Source organism: Nomascus leucogenys, chromosome 4, assembly GCF_006542625.1.
Source record: "Nomascus leucogenys isolate Asia chromosome 4, Asia_NLE_v1, whole genome shotgun sequence".
In the NCBI taxonomy this organism is placed as follows: domain Eukaryota; kingdom Metazoa; phylum Chordata; class Mammalia; order Primates; family Hylobatidae; genus Nomascus; species Nomascus leucogenys.
In genome coordinates this window covers 87,732,604-87,750,833 of record NC_044384.1, presented here as the reverse complement: position 1 = coordinate 87,750,833, position 18,230 = coordinate 87,732,604, and the positions used below count along the sequence as shown (strand labels likewise).

Sequence of the window (18,230 nt, the reverse complement as noted above, 5' to 3'; positions counted from 1 at the left end):
AAGAGATCGAGACCAGCCTGGCCAACATGGTGAAACCCCGTCTCTACTAAAAATACAAAAATTAGCTGGGCAGGTGTGGTGGCAAGCACCTGTAGTCCCAGCTACTTGGGAGGCTGAGGCAGGAGACTCACTTGAACCTGGGAATTGGAGCTTGCAGTGAGCTGAGATTGCGCCACTGCACTCCAGCCGGGTGACAGAGCGAGACTCCGTCTCAAAAAAAAAAAAAAAAAAAAAGACTAAGAATCTGAGGAAGACGAACAGCAACAGCGTGATCAAGCCCAGGGCCCTTTCTGACGGCACAGGCCACACACACATAAAGCCGGCCCAGCCTGCAGCTCAGAGATGCATCCCAGGGGAGACATCTGCCTCTGCCCAAGGCCCCAGCCCTTCCCTGCAGGAGCCGGACAGAGGGACGCCCGGGTGCAGGAGGACTCTCATGGTGGTCCGGGGGTTGGCATTCGCTCCACGGGGACACACAACTCAAATGCACACAGGGCACGAAAGAATGGCAGTTCTGTTTTACAAAATTAAGTTTATAAATATTTCTCCACTGTACAAAGTTCTCCCAGCCCTGCCCACCCCATCACAGTTCACATTTCTCATGTTTTTAAAATCCCAATTATATTTATTTTTTAAATCATAAAATATATTTTTTCTTTGTTCATATTTAAAACTATTTACAGGGGCACAGAGAAGCCGGGAGTGGCCCGGCCGAGGTCAGGATGAGTCCGTGCAGGGGGACGGAGGGGGCGGGAAGAGGTGGAAGTAGCTCCTCTCGGTGGCGGGCGAGGGCGGGCAGCTGTCCTCCGCCGACAGGTACTGGCTGTGGGGCGTGGGTGGGGGCGGGTAGGGGTCTGAGTCCGAGTTCAAATCCAGGTAGTACTTGCTGGCCTTCCAGCGGCTGGCGCTGTAGTCGCTGTCACACACGTCAGTGCTGCAGGGCGTCGTCGGGGGCGCCATTCCTCGAATGATGTAGGGCCTGAAAGGGACACACACAGAGGAGTGGGATTCGGTAGGCACATCTGCCCTGGTGGGCACAGCAGCCCCGGGGCTGTGAACGGGAAAGGCCTGTCCACAGGCCAGCTCCAGAAAGTGCAGGCCTGACTCTGGACCCACCCCGCTGTGTGGCCAGGGCTCATCACTTACCCTCTCTGAGCCTCAACAGTCCCACCTCTACCATGGGCATGCCCACACCTGCCCTGCAGCCTGCCAAGCCCGGGCCCTGCCAAGGCTGCCTCTGAGGAGAACAAGGCCTCCAGAGCCTGCTAGCTGACCTTGGCCAGGAACTTACTTGACCTCTTTGAGCTTTAGTTTCTCATTGATAAAAGTGAGGATGAAATAGTGCCCATTTCAAAAGTGAAGGATACATGAGATTCTGCCTGGAAAGTGCTAGAAATAGTGCCCGACAAAACAGGAGACAGGACAACTGTTCACCTAACACTGTTACTGTAAATGTTGGCAACCGATATGGTTTGGCTGTGTCCCCACCCAATTCTCATCTTGAATTATACTCCCATAATTCCCACGTGCTGTGGGAGGGACCCAGTGGGAGAGGATTGAATCACGGGGGTGGTTCCCCCACACTGTTCTCCTGGTAGTGAATACATCTCACTAGACTTGATGGTTTTATAAGGGGAAACCCCTTTCGCTTGGCTCTCATTCTGTCTCTTCCCTGAGGCCATGTAAGATGTGACTTGCTCCTCCTTGCCTTCTACCATGATTGTGAGGCCACCCCAGCCACGTGGAACTGTGAGTCCATTAAACGTCTTTCCTTCATAATTACCCAGTCTCAGGTATGTCTTTATTAGCAGCGTGGGAACAGGCTAATACAGCAACCAATGGGTCCAGAACGCTTCCATCCTGAGTTCAAGCAACCTGACTCCCAAGATGGCTCCTGACCTCCCATCCTCCCAGAGGCTGCCTGCTCCCAACTGTGGCCCAGAAACGCTGCATCCCACTGTGTGAGTCCAGACTCGGAACTGTGGTGTGTTTAGGAGCCCCTGTCCTGTCACAGAGGGGCTTGCAACGGGTGGGAAGTTGCAGCCAACACTGGGTGTTGCGAAAAGTGCAGCAGGACAGGATACTCCTCTTGGAGCCCAAGTGCTGCAAGGTCAGATGGCGGGGAGGGAAGATGTGTCCGCGGTGGGGCCCAGAACAGGATGGCATGAACAAAGGCAGGAGGTGGGATGGGGGACTAGCGAGACTGGCCTGCCCGGTGTGGATGTGACCATTCTGGAGACAGTGATCTGTAAGGCTGTGGGACAGACTGTGACAGTTTGATATAATACTGAGGCATCAGGGAGGTGGCCCGACCCGGCGACCCGGAGCGGGGTGGAAACGGAGGCTGCAGTTCCGGCTCCCCAGCCAGGCCTGGGAGTTCGTGGAAATGGCCACTAGGTGGCAGGCGGCACCACACTCGGGAGGCTCTGCGGCTCCAGGGACCCAAGCAATGAGGAATGCGTGGTCCAGAGGTGTCCTGGCCCAGGCCCAACCCATCCCACCCCTTCACCTCTGGGAGTGGGGCCCGGTGCAGGTGGCGGGTGGGCCATGTTGGCTGACACCACCGGGTTAAAGGTCAGGAGGCTCACCCTGCCCATCCCAGGCTCTGATCCAGCCCCTGCGGAGACCAGCACACCTGGGTCCCACTTCTCCACACTCTCAGTTGCCCCGCCCCAACCAGGGAGGTGGGGCCTGTGACCCCAACATGGGCAGCTCGGGGCTGGTGTCCAGCTGAGCAGCCCCGTTGGATTCCCGGGCTCAAACAGGCCACTGTGGCAAGTGAGCAGCCCGGACCATCCTGGTGACGTCACACGATTAGGGGTCCACGGTGGGTGCTGCAGCAGCCTTCAAAGACTTGTCCCATCGTAAGAGGACCGAGCCACCAAGAGGGGGTATCTCAATGGCTAGGGTTCCACGGCCGGACTCAAACACACGGTCGGACCCTGGAGCCCAAGCCCCCAGCCCCTCGACTCCACAGCCATTTCCCAGCTTAAAAATAACCCCCACAGGAGCAACTTGAAGAGCAGCTCAGAACGTGGAGTTCTGCTGGTTTCTGAACCCAACACTCAGTCCCCGCTGGGTTCGTCTGGGGAGGCAGCCTAGTGTGGTTGGCAGAGCAGAGGGAGGCAGGGCTGGGCCTGGCACCTGCCCACTAGCCCCCAGAACACTTCATCAGTGGCATGGGGTTTAGGCCCCTCCACCACGGGCTGGCGGGAACCCAGTGGCCATGGAGGGCTGCAGGGGATGTCCTACCTGTACGGTCTCGCGGTGGCCGGAATGTTTGAAGAGTAGAACATGTCCATGTTGTACAGGGAGGGGTCCGTGGCCGGGGAGGGCGGCGGGTTGAGGATCTGAGGAGAACCAAGCCAGGGTGACCTAGAGCCTCGCCGGCCTGGGCATTCCTTCCTTCCTCCCTCGTCCCTCGGGCTTTCCTTGCAGGGAGGGCTTCTGGCCCCCCTGCTTCCCAGGACCCCTTCCTCTGGCCAGTTGGCGAAACCTGGGGATGGGAGGGGAGGCAGCAGCCACCTGCCCTGAAAGTCATCTCAATGAGAGGCAAAGGGAACCCAGGCACTTTTGGCCCAGGTGCCCGCGCCCTTCTGAGTACCTGCCTTGTGACCAGATGATGGACTATGAAGGCAGGGATAGGACTTCGGCCACTCCCCTTTGTGGCCGGCCCCCAGCAGTGGGAGATGTCCCCGCAGGCCCTGAGTGTCCTCCACACCAGTGAGCACCTCACCAGGCTCCTCAGGGACCTTCCCAGGAACTCTCCTTATGACCTTTCCTCCTGCCCCTCCTCCCTCCATCACGCACAGTCTAACTCCTGCAATGACGCCCTTGTCCTGAACACTCAGGGGCTCTGCATCCTTGCTGAAGCCCTGACCCACACACAGAAGTCGCCATGCTGAGGGAGGAGCCGCGACCCCACTCCAGACAAAGGCACCCCCTTCACATGGGCCTGTGCTGGCACCAGCCCCAAAGCTGGGATAGTAAACAGACAAATTCACCATATGAACATACCCTCCAGGGCCAGGCAGCACACAACCAGCCCTACAATGGGAGGAAGGGACCAGAGGCCCCAGGCCCACACACCCACACAGATCTGCACCTTCCACAAGTGCCACTGACAGCACCCCAACCCAACATGCAGCTTCCCAAAGGGTGCAGGGTTTATGTGGGTCTCCAAGGCCCTCCTGGAAAGGATACAGCCAGATCCAAGCCCCTGCAGAGTAATGGGAACAGAACTGTCAGTTATGCCCCGAGGGACTCAGTTCTCTCAGGCCCCCTAGGGTGGTACGAGAACACAGCCTTTCACGCCAGACAGACCTGGGTGAAGTCCTGTTTTACCACCTTCCGGCTGCAGCAGGATCCCTGGGGAGGGAATTTACCTGTCTCAGCCTCAGTTTCTTCAACTTTAAAATGGGCTCGACCTAGCACTTTGGGAGGCCGAGGCAGGCGGATCACTTGAGGTCAGGAGTTCGAGACAAGCCTGGCCAACATGGTGAAACCTCGTCTCTGCTAAAAATACAAAAAGTAGCCGGGTATGGTGGCGAGCACCTGTAATCCCAGCTACTTGGGAGGCTGAGGTGGGAGAATCCCTTGAACCCTGAAGGCAGAGGCTGCAGTGGGTCGAGATCGCACCACTGCACTCCAGCCTGGGCAACAGAGTGAGACTCTGTCTCAAAAAATAAATTTAAAATTAAATAATAAAATAAAGTAATAAAATGGGCTCGAGAAGGCCTGCTTCCTGGGGTTATCCTGATGGCTGGTGCGTAGCCTCTGGGGAGTGCCCAGGCCCTTCCCTTGCCCTTTAGGAAGCCGCACTGGGCCCTGCTCTTTCTGGGGAGGGTCCTCTTTGGCCCAGAGAGCCAGCCTGGGTATTCCTCAGGATTTGACCCCAACGTCGGGAGGGCACGAGACTGGGGGCGCTGGGAAAGGTGCTTCAAAGCAAAGAGCAGGCAGGGAGGCAGCAGAAAGGGCTTCCTGCAGCTGCCCAAGCCCCAGCCTATGGGGTCTGTTTCCACCTCTTCTCAGGAACTTGACCAGACCTGGTTTCTCTCCTACATCCCAAGGCAAAGTTTGAGATTCTGCCCAAATCTGCACCGGGCAGATTTCTGGCAAGATCCACCAATGCAGTGCCTCGGCAACGTCTCAGATGTCCCGTGAACCACAGCCAGGCCCTCTTCAAAGAAGACTGGATCTTGGCCCAGGGTGGGGGGTGGGGAGGCCCCACCTCGGCTCATCTGCTATTCCTGCATTGTTGTTGTTGTTTTGACTGAGTCTCGCTCTTGTTGCCCAGGCTGGAGTGCAATGGCATGATCTCGGCTCACTACAACCTCCGCCTCCCAGGTTCAAGCGATTCTCCTGCCTCAGCCTCCCGAGTAGCTGGGATTATAGGCATGCGCCACCACACCCAGCTAATTTTTTTGTATTTTTAGTAGAGATGTGGTGTCACTATGTTGGCCAGGCTAGTCTCGAACTCCTGACCTCAGGTGATCCATCCACCTTGGCCTCCCAAAGTGCTGGGATGACGGGTGTGAGCCACCATGCCTGGCCTATTCCTGCATTCTTAGAGTTCTCTGTACATCTCACTGGTCAATTCCTGCTATTCCAGTCCCTGGTAATAAGCCTGTAGACAGAACTTTCTCTGTTCAAATTCTCATAGAGTTTCTGCCTCCTGATAGACCCTGACTAATTCACACCACCCAGAAGCCATCAGCAAAGAAACAAGCTGGATGCCTGCCTTGCTCGTCAAATCTAATTACATCCCAGAAGAATTAAAGATCTGAATGTAAAACGAGAGGAGGAGGACGTTAAGAAAGAGAGTGTGGGCTGGGCACAGTGGTTCACGTCTGTAATCCCAGCACTTTGGGAGGCCGAGGTGGGTGGCTCACCTGAGGTCGCGAGTTTGAGACCAGCCTGACCAACATGGAGAAACCCCGTCTCTACTAAAAATACAAAATTAGCTGGGTGTGGTGGTGCATGCCTGTAATCCCAGCTACTCGGGAGGCTAAGGCAGGAGAATCGCTTGAACCCAGGAGGCAGAGGTTGCAGTGAGCCAAGATCGCACCATTGCACTCCAGCGTGGGCAACAAGAGTGAAACTCCATCTCAGAAAAAAAAAAAAAAGTGTGAAAATAAGTTGTTCTTTATGATCAGAGCAGGGAAGGCCTTTCTGAGCATAAACAACAACAACAACAAAAATATATATCTATATCATAAAAGAGGAGATTGATAATTTCTTTTTTTTTTTTTTTGAGATGGAGTCTCACTCTGTCACCCAGGCTGGAGTGCAGTGGTGCGATCTCGGCTCACTGCAACCTCCACCTCCTGGGTTCAAAAAATTCTCCTGCCTCACCCTCCCAAGTAGCTGGGATTACAGGCATGTGCCACCACACCTCGCTAATTCTGTATTTTTAGTGGAGACGGGGGTTCACCACGTTGGTCAGGCTGGTCTCGAACTCCTGACCTCAGGTGATCCACCCATCTCGTCCTCCCAAAGTCCTGGGATTACAGGTGTGAGCCACCAGCGCCAGCCGAGATTTATACTTGCATCGTATAAATGGTAAAACATACCATAACCCAAATCAAAAGACAAAAGACTGGGAAACAAATATTTTCAATACACATCGCAGGCTCTGGGCCAATTTCCATAGTCTATCTGTATCTAAAGAGACCTCACAAATGAATAAGAGTATCAACAACCCAATAGAAGAAGGACTTTGAACAGACCCTTCTGAGAAAAATAAAATGACAAAAGTTCTTGTTTTTGAGAAAGAGTCTCGCTCTCTCACCCAGGCTGGAGTACAATGGCACGATCTCAGCTCACTGCAACCTCCACCTCCCATGTTTAAGCAATTCTCATGCTTCAGACTCCCGAGTAGCTGGAATCACCATGCCTGGCTAATTTTTAAATTTTTACTAGAGACGGGGTTTCTCCATGTTGGTCAGGCTGGTCTCAAACTCCTGGCCTCAAATGATCCGCTCATCTCAGCCTCCTAAAGTGCTGAGATTACAGCTGCGAGCCATCACGCCGGGCCCAAAGGTTCTTAAACACACAAAATGATGCTTGACATCATTCATAATAAAATAAATGTAAATGAAGATCTTAACATAATACCATTTTTACTCTATATTAGACAGGTGGAGAGAAAGGGTGCCAGGGACAGTTTTACCGGTGTGGCCCTCTGCTGAGAAAAGATGGACTGTCCCTTTCAGAGGGCCACTTGGCAGGAGTGGTTGAAACAGCCAAGGTTCAACCACAGCAGGAGAGGGGACCCTGATGCCCTCCAGTGGGGGCCCAGCCACGCCTGACAAGGAGCACTATTTAGCCACCAAGAATGTGACAGCTCTGACCTCGAAACATAACAAACTTCAGGGTGCGGGGGAAGCAGAGTAGAAGGTGGTTGTGAGTTGGACGGCCTGGCCCCACTGCCTACCAACTGAACAACCCGGGCCAGTGGTTCATGCTCAGTTCTTCGGCCTCCTTGTTGCAAAATGAGGAAAACCATAGCACTCCTCCCGGAGACGGGTTATGGTAGAGTTCTAGGCAGGGTGCACACGGCAGCTGGGAGCCTCCGAAATGCTCAGAACACCACCTTTTATACATCGTTAGTAGCAAAAGGCAAGGCTCAATGTTGACTCTTCAGATGCTATCTTTCGGGCTTATGAAAACATATATGCCAGCCCAGGAGCAGTGGCTCATGCCTGTAATCCTAACACTTTGGAAGGCTGAGGCAGGAGGATCACTTTAGCTCAAGAGTTCAAGACTAGCCTAGGCAATATAGTGAGGCCTCACCTCCACAAAAAATTTAAAAATTAGCCCAGCATGATGGTGCACACCTGCTGTCTGAGCTACTCGAGGGGACTGAGGCAGGAGAATCGCTTGAGCCCAGGAGTTTGAGGCTGCAGTGAGCTGTGATTGTGCCACTGCAATCCCACTGGGTGACAGAGGGAGTTTGTCTCAAAAACAAACAAAAAACACCTATGTCAATCTGAATAAGGTGAAAGGATGGTTATCAGTGTCTTGCTTATGATAGGCATGGAAGACATGCAAGATGGCAGGCAGCACTGGGGGAAACCAGGCAGAGGATAAATGGGTCTGTGCTATTTCTCACAACTGCACATAAATCTACAATTATCTTTTGGCTGGGAAAACAAAGTCCATGCTCTTGCATGCTTGCATACGTACAGATGACCCCGGGGGGACAGAGAAGAAACACACTGCAGGAGGCCATGCCTCCCGGGGAGTCCTGCTTGCCGTCATGGGGGCGGGGTCTCTTTGGACTGCAGGCTCTTCTGTAGCTTTTGAATTTTGTACCATGAACATATATTTAATAGATGCAAAATAACTTTGCTAATTTAAAAACAGCTGGCTTCATGCAGAGTTTCTTTTAGGGGCAGGAAAGTGTTCTAAAATTAACTGTGGCGAGGGTTGCACACATCTGTGAATACACTAAAACCCACTGAACTGTACCCTTTTTTAAGTGGGTGAGTTGTGTGGTTAAACAATAAAGTGATTTAAAAAAATAGCTGGCTGGTCAGTGCCATCTCTTATTGCCTGATTAAGATCCTTCCAGCTCCCAAGGGAGAACAGGAAAACAGAATTCGTGAGCCTCCTGCTGTGTGCACGGGGACCCTGCTCGGGTTCCTGGCACTCCTGGCTTGTTAAGTTGGGTTGCAGCAGCAGGAGCAGAGAAGAAGGGCAGTGGGTATTTAAACTCTCGGCTTCTGGTTCCCAGTTCCCTTTGTCCCTAAACGTAGCCAGGCCCTGGGGCCTCCGGAACACTCAGTTCCTGTCCAGGAAACCAAGGAGAACCCTCTTCTGCTACTTCCTTCCCAGGGCCCACCACAGTCAGGTGCCATAAGAAGACAATACCCCAGGCCAGGCACGGTGGCTCACGCCTGTAATCCCAGCACCTCGGGAGGCCAAGGCGGGGGGATCGCTCCAGTCCAGGAGTTTGAGACCAGCCTGGGCAATATAGTGAAACTTCGTCTCTACAAAAAACGTAAATATTAGCTGGGCATGGGGACGCATGCGTGCAGTCCTAGCTACTTAGGGGCTGAGATGGGAGGATTGCTTGAGCCTAGAAGGTAGAGGCTGCAGTGAGCCATGATGACGCCACTGCACTCCAGCCTGGGTGACACAGCGAGACCCTGTCTCAAAAAAAAAGAAAAGAAAAAGGCCAGGTGCAGTGGCTCACGCCTGTAATCCAGCACTTTGGGAGGCCAAGGCAGTGGATCACCTGAGGTCGGGAGTTCAAGATCAGCCCAACCAACACGGAGAAACCCCATCTCTACTAAAAACACAAAATTAGCTGGGCATGGTGGCACATGCCTGTAATCCCAGCTACTGGGGAGGCTGAGGCAGGAGAACTGCTTGAACATGGGAGGCGGAGGTTGCAGTGAGCCTGGAGATCACACCATTGCACTCCAGCCTGTGCAACAAAAGTGGAACTCCTTCTCAAAAAAAAAAGAAAAAGAAAACAAGAAGACAAGACCCCAGATGTGAGGGACACCCAGAAGGGCGGTAGGAACCAGCCCCGGCAAGGTGGGGTTCACTGGCGAGGCCCCAGAGGAAGCAGAAGGGGGCTGGACTCACCTTAGGGGCATACAGCTGCAGGAACAAATGAAAAGCATACAAAGCATGTCAAGTCAGCCCCCGCCGTTTACACTCAGGGGTTCACATCCAGGCACCAAGCTCGCCTTGGCATCCTGGGGCTGTGCTCCCAGAAACGGGGGTTCTCCCCAGCCAGCCCCAAGGATCCTGGAGGGCGGCGGCAGTTTATTCTCCTCAGTCATTTCACTTAGGGCGTGGCTCAGCTGGAGCCAGCCCCTCACCCTGCCGAAAGCTCCAGGGAGTATTTTAGCCGCGAAAATCACCCTGTGTTTGTGTGTCATGCACAAAACCATCCAGCTGTTTTCCAGGAAGCAGCCAGCCCTGGGGGGGAGAACAGGGTGTTCGTGGGGGGGAGAACAGGGTGTTCGTGGAGGGGACCCCGTGGGGAAGCTCACAGAGGGCAGACAGGCCTGGTGCAGGCGGCCATCGATGGGCTGGGCCGTGCGGAACAGAGACGGCCGCCTGGATGCTGACGTGGCCCAACAGCCACTCTAGGAGGTGGATTTGGGTGATATTTCGGCTCTTTATATTTTTGTGTGGTTTTCAGATTATCCACAATCAACAATGTCATTGAAGGAAACAGAAGGGTTTGGAAAGGGAAGAAAGCAAGCATGCCTCAGAGGCGGTGGCACAGCCCCCAGGAACCCGAGAAGCCTCCTGTGGCCAGCACTGACGGTGGGAGGGGCCCACAGCCCCATCCCGCCCCGCCCCGTCCCGGCCCCGCCCCTCACCGGTGGGTACAGCGTGGCCTTCGTGCTGGACGAGCTGCTGGACGAGGCCCCTGTGACGTGGTTCCGGTCGTAGAGGGGCACCCCGCCCCGGCCCCCCATCAGGCTCACGGAGCTCATCATGGACTTTCCGCATGCGATGCCTGGCAGGGAAGGGACGGGGGCGGTCAGGTGGCTTCGAGGCTCAGCCAAGCCGCCCCACAAACACAGGGCGCTCTCCTCTGCTCCCGCTACCCACAAGACTCAGACCAGGGCGGTGTGTCCTGTTGGAGATGTGCCCCGCTCCCTGAGCCGCAGGCCTCTCTGGCCACTACTAGAGTGAGCTCCCCGGGGCTCATCTGTGAAACGGGAGACACATGGTACCTCCCCCAAGGGGTCTGCAACTGGGGCGGGGAACCCAGGCGGGGCAGCACAGAGCACGCCAGGAACAGACAGGGCCCCGTTCTCTGGGGGCTGCTGCGACTGTGATGGTGCCACCACTGTGGACTCCTAGGAGCTCTTGAGAAGCCAGGTAACTGCGCTCCCCAGAGAGAATCAGGTTACATCTATACCCCGCCATCCAACAGGCTCCCAATGAGGCCGGCTTGGGGTGACAGTGGGACAGGCCAGGGAAGAGGGAACTCAGGGCTGGGCAGGCACAGGCAATCCTCAAGGTGGCCTGGAGCTGTGGGGGCACCTGCAGACCTCACAGGGACTCCACCTTCTTAGACACACCATGGTCACCCATGTGATACAAACCAGCGTGGTGCAGCTCTGCGGTGCAGCTGCCCAGCCATCTACGAACACAGCCTGCGTTCCTGGTGCCTGGGCTACGTAGGAATTGTAACTGCTCAGCCACAAATTCCAAGTGCACTCAAGACAAAGCTGCTGTATGGTACAGAGTGATTCCTTCAGCTCTGGAGAGAGCCCAGCTGCCCCCACTTCATTTCTAGGGGACATGAGAATTTGCGGACAACACAGCACATGTCCTACTAGAATATGAAGGTCAAGTCCAAGGAGCTATCTCCACACCTACAGTGCCAAAGGGCGGGTTGCTACAGCCATGCAGGCCTCTGTGTTGAAGGATTCTGATGCCAAGCACAGGCTCAGTGGGAAAGGCTGAATGCTGTGATCGATTAGCAATGTCTGCCACATGCGCAAGAGGGCCCGGGGTAGCGCATCCCTGCTCCACTCCCCAAAGCTGCCCAGACTACTCTCCTGCCTCCTCCAGGTCGTTCCATATCTCAGGCTCCTTACCTGTGAAGGGGCCATGCTGGGAACCGCCCGGGGCAATGAAATTGAGGGGCACGTGCGGGGTCCCGCTGACATACTCGTGTGGGAAGGGCCCGTTGGCCCCCGCGTAGCGCTGGCACACCACGCGCTGGCACACAAAATAGACACCACCCATGACGAAGAGGGAGAGGATGATGCCAATGACGGGCCCGATGGCACTGCTGTGGGCCGGGCTGTCATCTGAGGGTGGCTTGGTGATTTCTGCCAGAGACAGACAGAAAGAGGTGGCCGACATTAACCCCAAAGGAATGGGCCCTCCTTGGGGGCAGACACCGTGCGCCCTGAAGGGGCTGGCTTTGCCACTCGTGGAGGGTGGGGAGAAACTGGGCAAGCTGGGAGGCTAGGCCTGGGGAGCCTGGCCAACCTCAGGGTAACGCGGCCCTTCAGCCTGCACGGTGCACCCTCCTCCTCCTCTGACCCCCGCCCCTGTCTGACTCTCCACAGCCCTCAACACATCCCTGCCAAGGCACCTGGTATTCACTGCTTTGCCCAGGGCCCTCGGTGGTGGCGGGAGTGAGTGCGCCCTGGCCAGCCTGGGTGATGTTGGTCAAAAAGCAAAGCCAGGCAGCCCCTGGTGCCGCCCACCAGCCACGGGAGGGGCAGGGTCGGCTGGGTGGGCTCCTTGGGCCACTCCACTATCAAGACTGCCCATGGGGAAGTTTCCAGGCTCCAGACTCAACTTTGGCAAAAGCCACATTCACTCTCCCACAGGGCCGGCCCAGCGATCCTGAGGGCATCGATGATGTCAGAGGAATGGGAGGAAGCATGCGAGCTCTGGCGGCAAGGCCTGGCCGTGCATCAACAGCACCCCCACAGTTGGGGCCCACGGCCATGCTGGAGGCCCAGGCACAGGCCTGTCAGACTGGAAACTTGCCCAGCAGAGGAGGCAACTCTTGGTGGCCCCCACCACTGCCTTCAGGCCTCAAGCCTGACCTGGCATGAAGGTGCCAAAGGGCACAGGGAGTCCCTTGAGGAAGCCCCCTTCTCCCCCTACAGACTTCTCTCCCTGCTGCAGCCAGAAGAGAGGAGCTCTCAGCCCAGGTCCCTCTGCAGCGAAGGAGTGGCCATGTCCCCAGACACAATGACTCATTGCTACTTCCTATCTGAACTCAGCTCCCTTCCTGCCTGAATCAGACAGCCTTTCAGGAGCCACTGCCTCTAGGAGGCCTTCCCTCACTGTCTTGGCCTCCTATCCCCTAGGCCCTATATCCATGACTGTACAGGTCATACTATTTGAGCATGTGAGACGTTGTCATGTACGTGTGTGCACATGACATGTGTGCATATGTGAACATCACTCCTCAGCCAGACAGTAAGCTGCCAGGGAACAGGACCACTGCAGCCCTCAGGGGTAATCTTGCTGCCTGACAGACGCTGCTCAGCAAGGTCCCATGGGTGGGTGCGTGCTGCAGGCACCTGGGCAGGGTCAGCCCCACCCACCGAGGCGGACTCTGTAGCTGCCAAGCCCACAGCTCACAGTCTGTCCTCCTGGCCACTTCCCTGGGAAAGGCTTTCCTGCCTCCCGCAAGGAGCCTCCCAGCCGCCTGAGTCTCCCACACAGCCCCCAGCCCCGCTGGAAAGGCACATCTCCTCCTCTAGACCCCACGCTCCTGGGGGAACCCAGCCCGGATGCCCCCTCCCCATGCCAGAAACTGGCTCACCACACATGAGCTCGTCGGAGCCGTCAATACAGTCAGGGAAGGAGTCGCACTGCTGCTTGATGAGGACACACTGGCCGCTGGCACACCGGAACTGGTTGGGCAGGCAGATGGCTGCAAGGAGAGGCCACACACTCAGGAGGCTGGAGGGTGCCCCCAGCCCACCACGCAGGGCACAGCAACCAAGGTCTGGACTCCGAACAGAGAGCAGACAGCTGGGACCCTTTCTAGGACCAGCAGGGAGTGGTCTAGTGCAGTCTCCACCCACCCTCGATGACCCTGTGGCGAGGCCTATGCCACATAGGGGAGGGACTGCCAGGGCTGAGACCTCAACGCACCTCCTGCCTGCCCCCCCGGAGGTATTTGTCAGGTGCCTACTGTGGGGAGGTCTACGCCATGCAAGGAGTAATAGACCCCGCCCAAGGCTCTACCAGGTTGGGGGGGTGGGTGCCAAGGACAGGAATGGCCACAAGGAGCTTCGCCTCCCGAGAGTGGGGGCAGTGGTGCCCAGCAGAGCTTGGGAGGAGGGGAGGGAGCACAACCCACTGGAGATGCAGGCAGCCCACATGGGAGCAGCGCAAGGCCACGGCCTCTGGCCAGGGAGGAAGAGCAAGCCAGGGCACTGACGGCTGCCTCCTCCCCTCCTCAGACGCCCACCCGGAGGGAGCCATAGCCACGCCTGCCCCGGAGAACTTGCTCAGTTTCCCACCCGCCCTGCCCCCAGTGTCCTGCCCTGGGAACGGGAGATAAGGGGACCCTGTCCTTGTAATGGATGGGATGATTTTCTGGCAACCGAGCAGGGAAGCAAGCTTCTGGAACAGAGCGTGGCGCCAGAGCCGGCATGAGGGCCTGCCACCAGCACCGCGGGGCACACAGGAGGAGAAGCTAGAGCGGGATGAGGGGGCTCAGATGGTTCCAATGTCTGCCCCTCCAAATCTCAACGGAAATGTGACCCTCACTGGGCGCAGTGACTCACATCTGTAATCCTGGCACTTTGGGAGGCCAAGGTAGGTGGATCATTTGAGGCCAGGAGTTTGAGACCAGCCTGGCCAACATGGTGAAATCCCATCTCTACTGAAAATACAAAAATTAGCCGGGTGTGGTGGTGTGTGCTTGTAATCCCAGCTGCTCGGGAGGCTGAGGCAGAAGAATCGCTTGAACCTGGGAGGTGGAGTTTGCAGTGAGCCGAGATCGTGCCACTGCACTCCAGCCTGGGCAACAGAGCGAGCTTCTGTCTCAAACAATAAATAACATAACATAAATAAAATAAAATAAAATAAAATAAAACAAAATAAAATATGACCCCAAGGTTGGAGGTAGGGCCTGGTGGGCAGTGTTTGGGTCATGGGAGCAGATGCCTCATGAATGGCCTGGTGCCCTCTCTGCAGTAGCAAGTGGGCTCTCACTGTGAGTTCACATGGGAGCTGGTTAAAGGAGCCTGGCATCTCCTCTCAAGGTGAGGGCAAGAGGGAGAGGCTGGCTCTCTCTCTCTCTCTCTCTCTCCCCGTTGCTCCCTCTCTCACCATGTGATGCACCTGCTCGCGCTTCGACTTCCACCATGAGTCAAAACTTCCTGAGACCTCATTAGAAGCTGAGCAGATGCGGGTGCCATACTGGTACTGCCTACAGAACCATGAGCCAGACAAGCCTCTTTCCTTCATAATCTACCCAGCCTCAGGTGCTCCTTCATAGCAATGCAAAATGGACCAACACAGGGACAATTCCTAACCACGGCTCCTGCAAGCTGAAATCACACACACAGCACATGCTGGGCCAGGGTGCACAGCAGGGCTAGGGAAGCTCTGTCTGTCAAGGGCCAGACATGAGGTCTGGGGCTTTGAAGGCCGTAGGTCTCCAGCATAACCACTCAGTTCTCCTGCTTTTGGCATGAGAGCAGCCACAGACATTGTGTAAATGAAATGAATGGGCATGGCTGTGCACCAAAAAAACTTTATTTACACAAGTAGGTGGCAGGCTGGATTTGGCCCCTGGGCCCTTAGTTTAACAGCCCCTAGTCTACAGCCTCCATAAAATTCTCCAGTGGTCAATGTGCTGGAAGGACTTAACCACTATGTCTTTATAGAAAAACATGGAGGGAGGTTACTCCCAGGCCCTCATCTTCTACGAAATGTCTGCTCTTTGTGAATGAGGACGTAGGACAGTGGCCAGACCGCATGTGAATTACCTAACAGAGCCGGTGGCTCTGGGAGAGGGAGGACATCAACAGCTCCTCAGCAGTCCTGGGCCTGTGGTGCTGACAACATGTGGCAGGCAACCAACCAAGCAGGTCATTCATAAAAGGAAAACTCAGGCCGGGCGCTGTGGGCTCACGCCTGTAATCCCAGCACTTTGGGAGGCTGAGGTGGGTGGATCACCTGAGGTCAGGAGTTCAAGACCAGCCTGGCCAACACGGTGAAACCCCATCTCTACTAAAAATACAAAAATTAGCCGAGCATGGTGATGCGCACCTGTCATCCCAGCTACTAGGGAGGCTGAGGCAGGAGAATCACTTGAACCCTGGAGGCAGAGGTTGCAGTGAGCCAAGATTACACCAGGGCACTCCAGCCTGGGTGACAGAGCAAGACTGTCTCAAATAAATGAATGAATGAGTGAATGAATGAATGAATGAAAGAAAACTCAGAGGGGGCACAGAAGAGATGTGTTTCACTGTCAAGATCTAAAGGAAGATCCCGCTGGTCAGAGAGGGCCCAGGATGCCTGAGCAAATCTCTTTATACCTCCTGATTCTACAGGTTGATAGAAACCCCTCAGGCTTAAGCACTATCCCACAGACTGGTCAGTGGAGACAGCACTGTCTTTTGGGGGGATTTTCCAGGGTGTAAGCCATGGACCTCTGCAGCCCACCCCTGAATGTGCCTCAGGTTTCTGTGAAACTCCTGACCTAATGCAGGAAGGTGAGACAAACCCTCACAGTCTGCCTTCAAGCCACACTACCTGGTGGGACAGGATGGGTGGGACTGCAGAGTTTTCCTTGTTGGGCCTAAAAGACAGCCTTGGCGATCTCCCTGCAAGCAAAGGTTTTCAGAGCCCCTACTCCTGTGAGGCCGGAGGCAGCCCCAAGCTCTGTATCCCGGAGGACAGGGCCAGGGTCTTGGCAGAGTCTTGACGGGGAAGGCCTCACCGTCACAGTCCGCCTCGTCTGAGCGGTCCTGACAGTCGGCCTCGCCATCGCAGCGCAGGCGCAGGTCCACACACTGGCCCCGCGCGCAGGGGAACTGGGCTGCGGAGCACACGGGGCAGCCCTCCTCGTCGCTCTGGTCGTCGCACTCGGGAAAGCCGTCACAGCGCCAGGCCCCGGGGATACAGTCGATCTCCCCCGTGGCACATGCAAACTGGTCCGGGGAGCAGGTGGGCGGCTCTGGGGGAGGGACAGAGGAGAGCATCACACGCAGCCCCGCCCAGCAAAACCCAGACAATAGCGTGACTGGGCTTCAAAGAAGTTGAGATGGACTCAGCGCGGGTTCGGCATCCCTGCTGTGCCGGGTGCTGCACCCGCACATCCTCTATCGCTGCGGCTCCTGTGCGCCGCCCCACCTCCAGCCCCAACCCAGAAGAGAGGCTGGGAGAATACACATTCACTGCAAGAAGACATGCATCTGCATGTTTTTCAATGCAGAAGGGAAAGGGGGCTGACTGGGAATCAGAGCTTTAAGCAGCAGGCGCTACACCAAATACAGCAGAAATGCTCCGGGTGGGAAATTCAGCCCTGACTGGAGCAGTCCTTCCTCCTCCCGGCAACACACATCTGCTCAGCCATGCCTGAGTGCCCACTGCGCCCTCTTCGGGACCAGAGGGGCAGAAAGCAGGTGGTCAGCAGCCACACCTGTTGCAGGTGTGGGACTGCTACAAAAGAAGGGCCAGGCCTCTGTGGTGATCAGTGTGCGCACAGCAAGGCGGGAGCCAGCAGAGGACCGGTCAGCACATCCCAGGCACCTGCAGAAGATGGGACAAAGCACAGGCAGGAGGGCCGAGGACACCCGGGGGGAGGGCGCTGAAAGGGAGGAGGGAGAAGATCATCGAAGGGTGAAGGCCACTTCCTACGCATGACCACGGAAGCCATCCTGCCCCTCGGGGCTCCACGTCCTCAGTGCAGGCTGGGCATGCGGCAGCACGCGGGGAACAGCAGAGTCCCAGGGGCTGGGGACACAGACACAAAGCGTGGGGGCACTGGCACAGAGAAGCCAGAGGAGCCCTCGGCTTCGAGGTGGCCCCCCATTTCCTAGGACTCCTCCCTCCCACTTTGTACAGAAAATCACAGAAAACAGAGGCTGGCCTCAGTGGGGGATGCTGGGAAATCGGCCCAGGCCTCACTGAAAGCTGAGCAAAGCCCCTGCCAAGCTGAAATCTGATCAAGGAAAAAAACATCGGTTTCAAGCTGTCACGCTGCATGCAAGCCATTGGATGTTTGGAACCCGCAGGCCTTCCCCATGACTACTGGGCTCACCCAAGTGACAGGGACTGTGTGGCACAGGGGAGGGGGCCTGATCAAAGACGAGAGCTCTCGCGTAATAAAAGGAAGCGGCTGTCTCCGCTGGGCTCGGCCACAGGAGGACACGCCAGGGTCAGCCCATGGCGGCTGAGAGGAGCCAGTGACAGATGTCTGCAAGCCGTGCCTGGCCATGGGGGACATGGAGGGCCGGTGGCTGGAGGTTGAGGGCGACATAGGGCAGACCTGAGATGGAGCCCAAGTCTCCCTCAGCAGTTGTGAAACCGAGCAGCCTCTCAGCCTCCCAAAGCCTCCGACCTCGACTCTCAATCAGAAGCAACCGCTGGGCACCACAAGCTCCTGTGAGCTGTAACTGGGACACTGGGGCCAGAGCCAGGGGCGCACCCAGCTCAGGGAAGGGCTGAATGGCGGTGGTGATGGCACTGCTGAGGTGACTCTGGCTGCCTCTTGCCCAGCCTGGCTCCTCCCACTATCAAACAGTCCATGTCCG

General features: G+C 56.3%; 1 protein-coding gene across 1 annotated transcript in view; it reads right to left on the bottom strand.

The window, feature by feature from the left end:
- Positions 1 to 602: 602 nt before the first annotated feature.
- Positions 603 to 18,230, bottom strand: part of LRP5 (LDL receptor related protein 5) — a 103,776-nt gene continuing 86,148 nt past the window's right edge. Inside the window, exons 17-21 of the mRNA XM_030811372.1 lie at positions 16,415 to 16,651; positions 13,277 to 13,387; positions 10,347 to 10,486; positions 3,253 to 3,350; positions 603 to 979 (exon numbers count right to left, since the gene is read on the bottom strand). Coding sequence (XP_030667232.1) covers positions 718 to 979; positions 3,253 to 3,350; positions 10,347 to 10,486; positions 13,277 to 13,387; positions 16,415 to 16,651 — 848 coding nt within the window. The 3' untranslated portion in view covers positions 603 to 717. The remainder of the gene's footprint in view (positions 980 to 3,252; positions 3,351 to 10,346; positions 10,487 to 13,276; positions 13,388 to 16,414; positions 16,652 to 18,230) is intronic.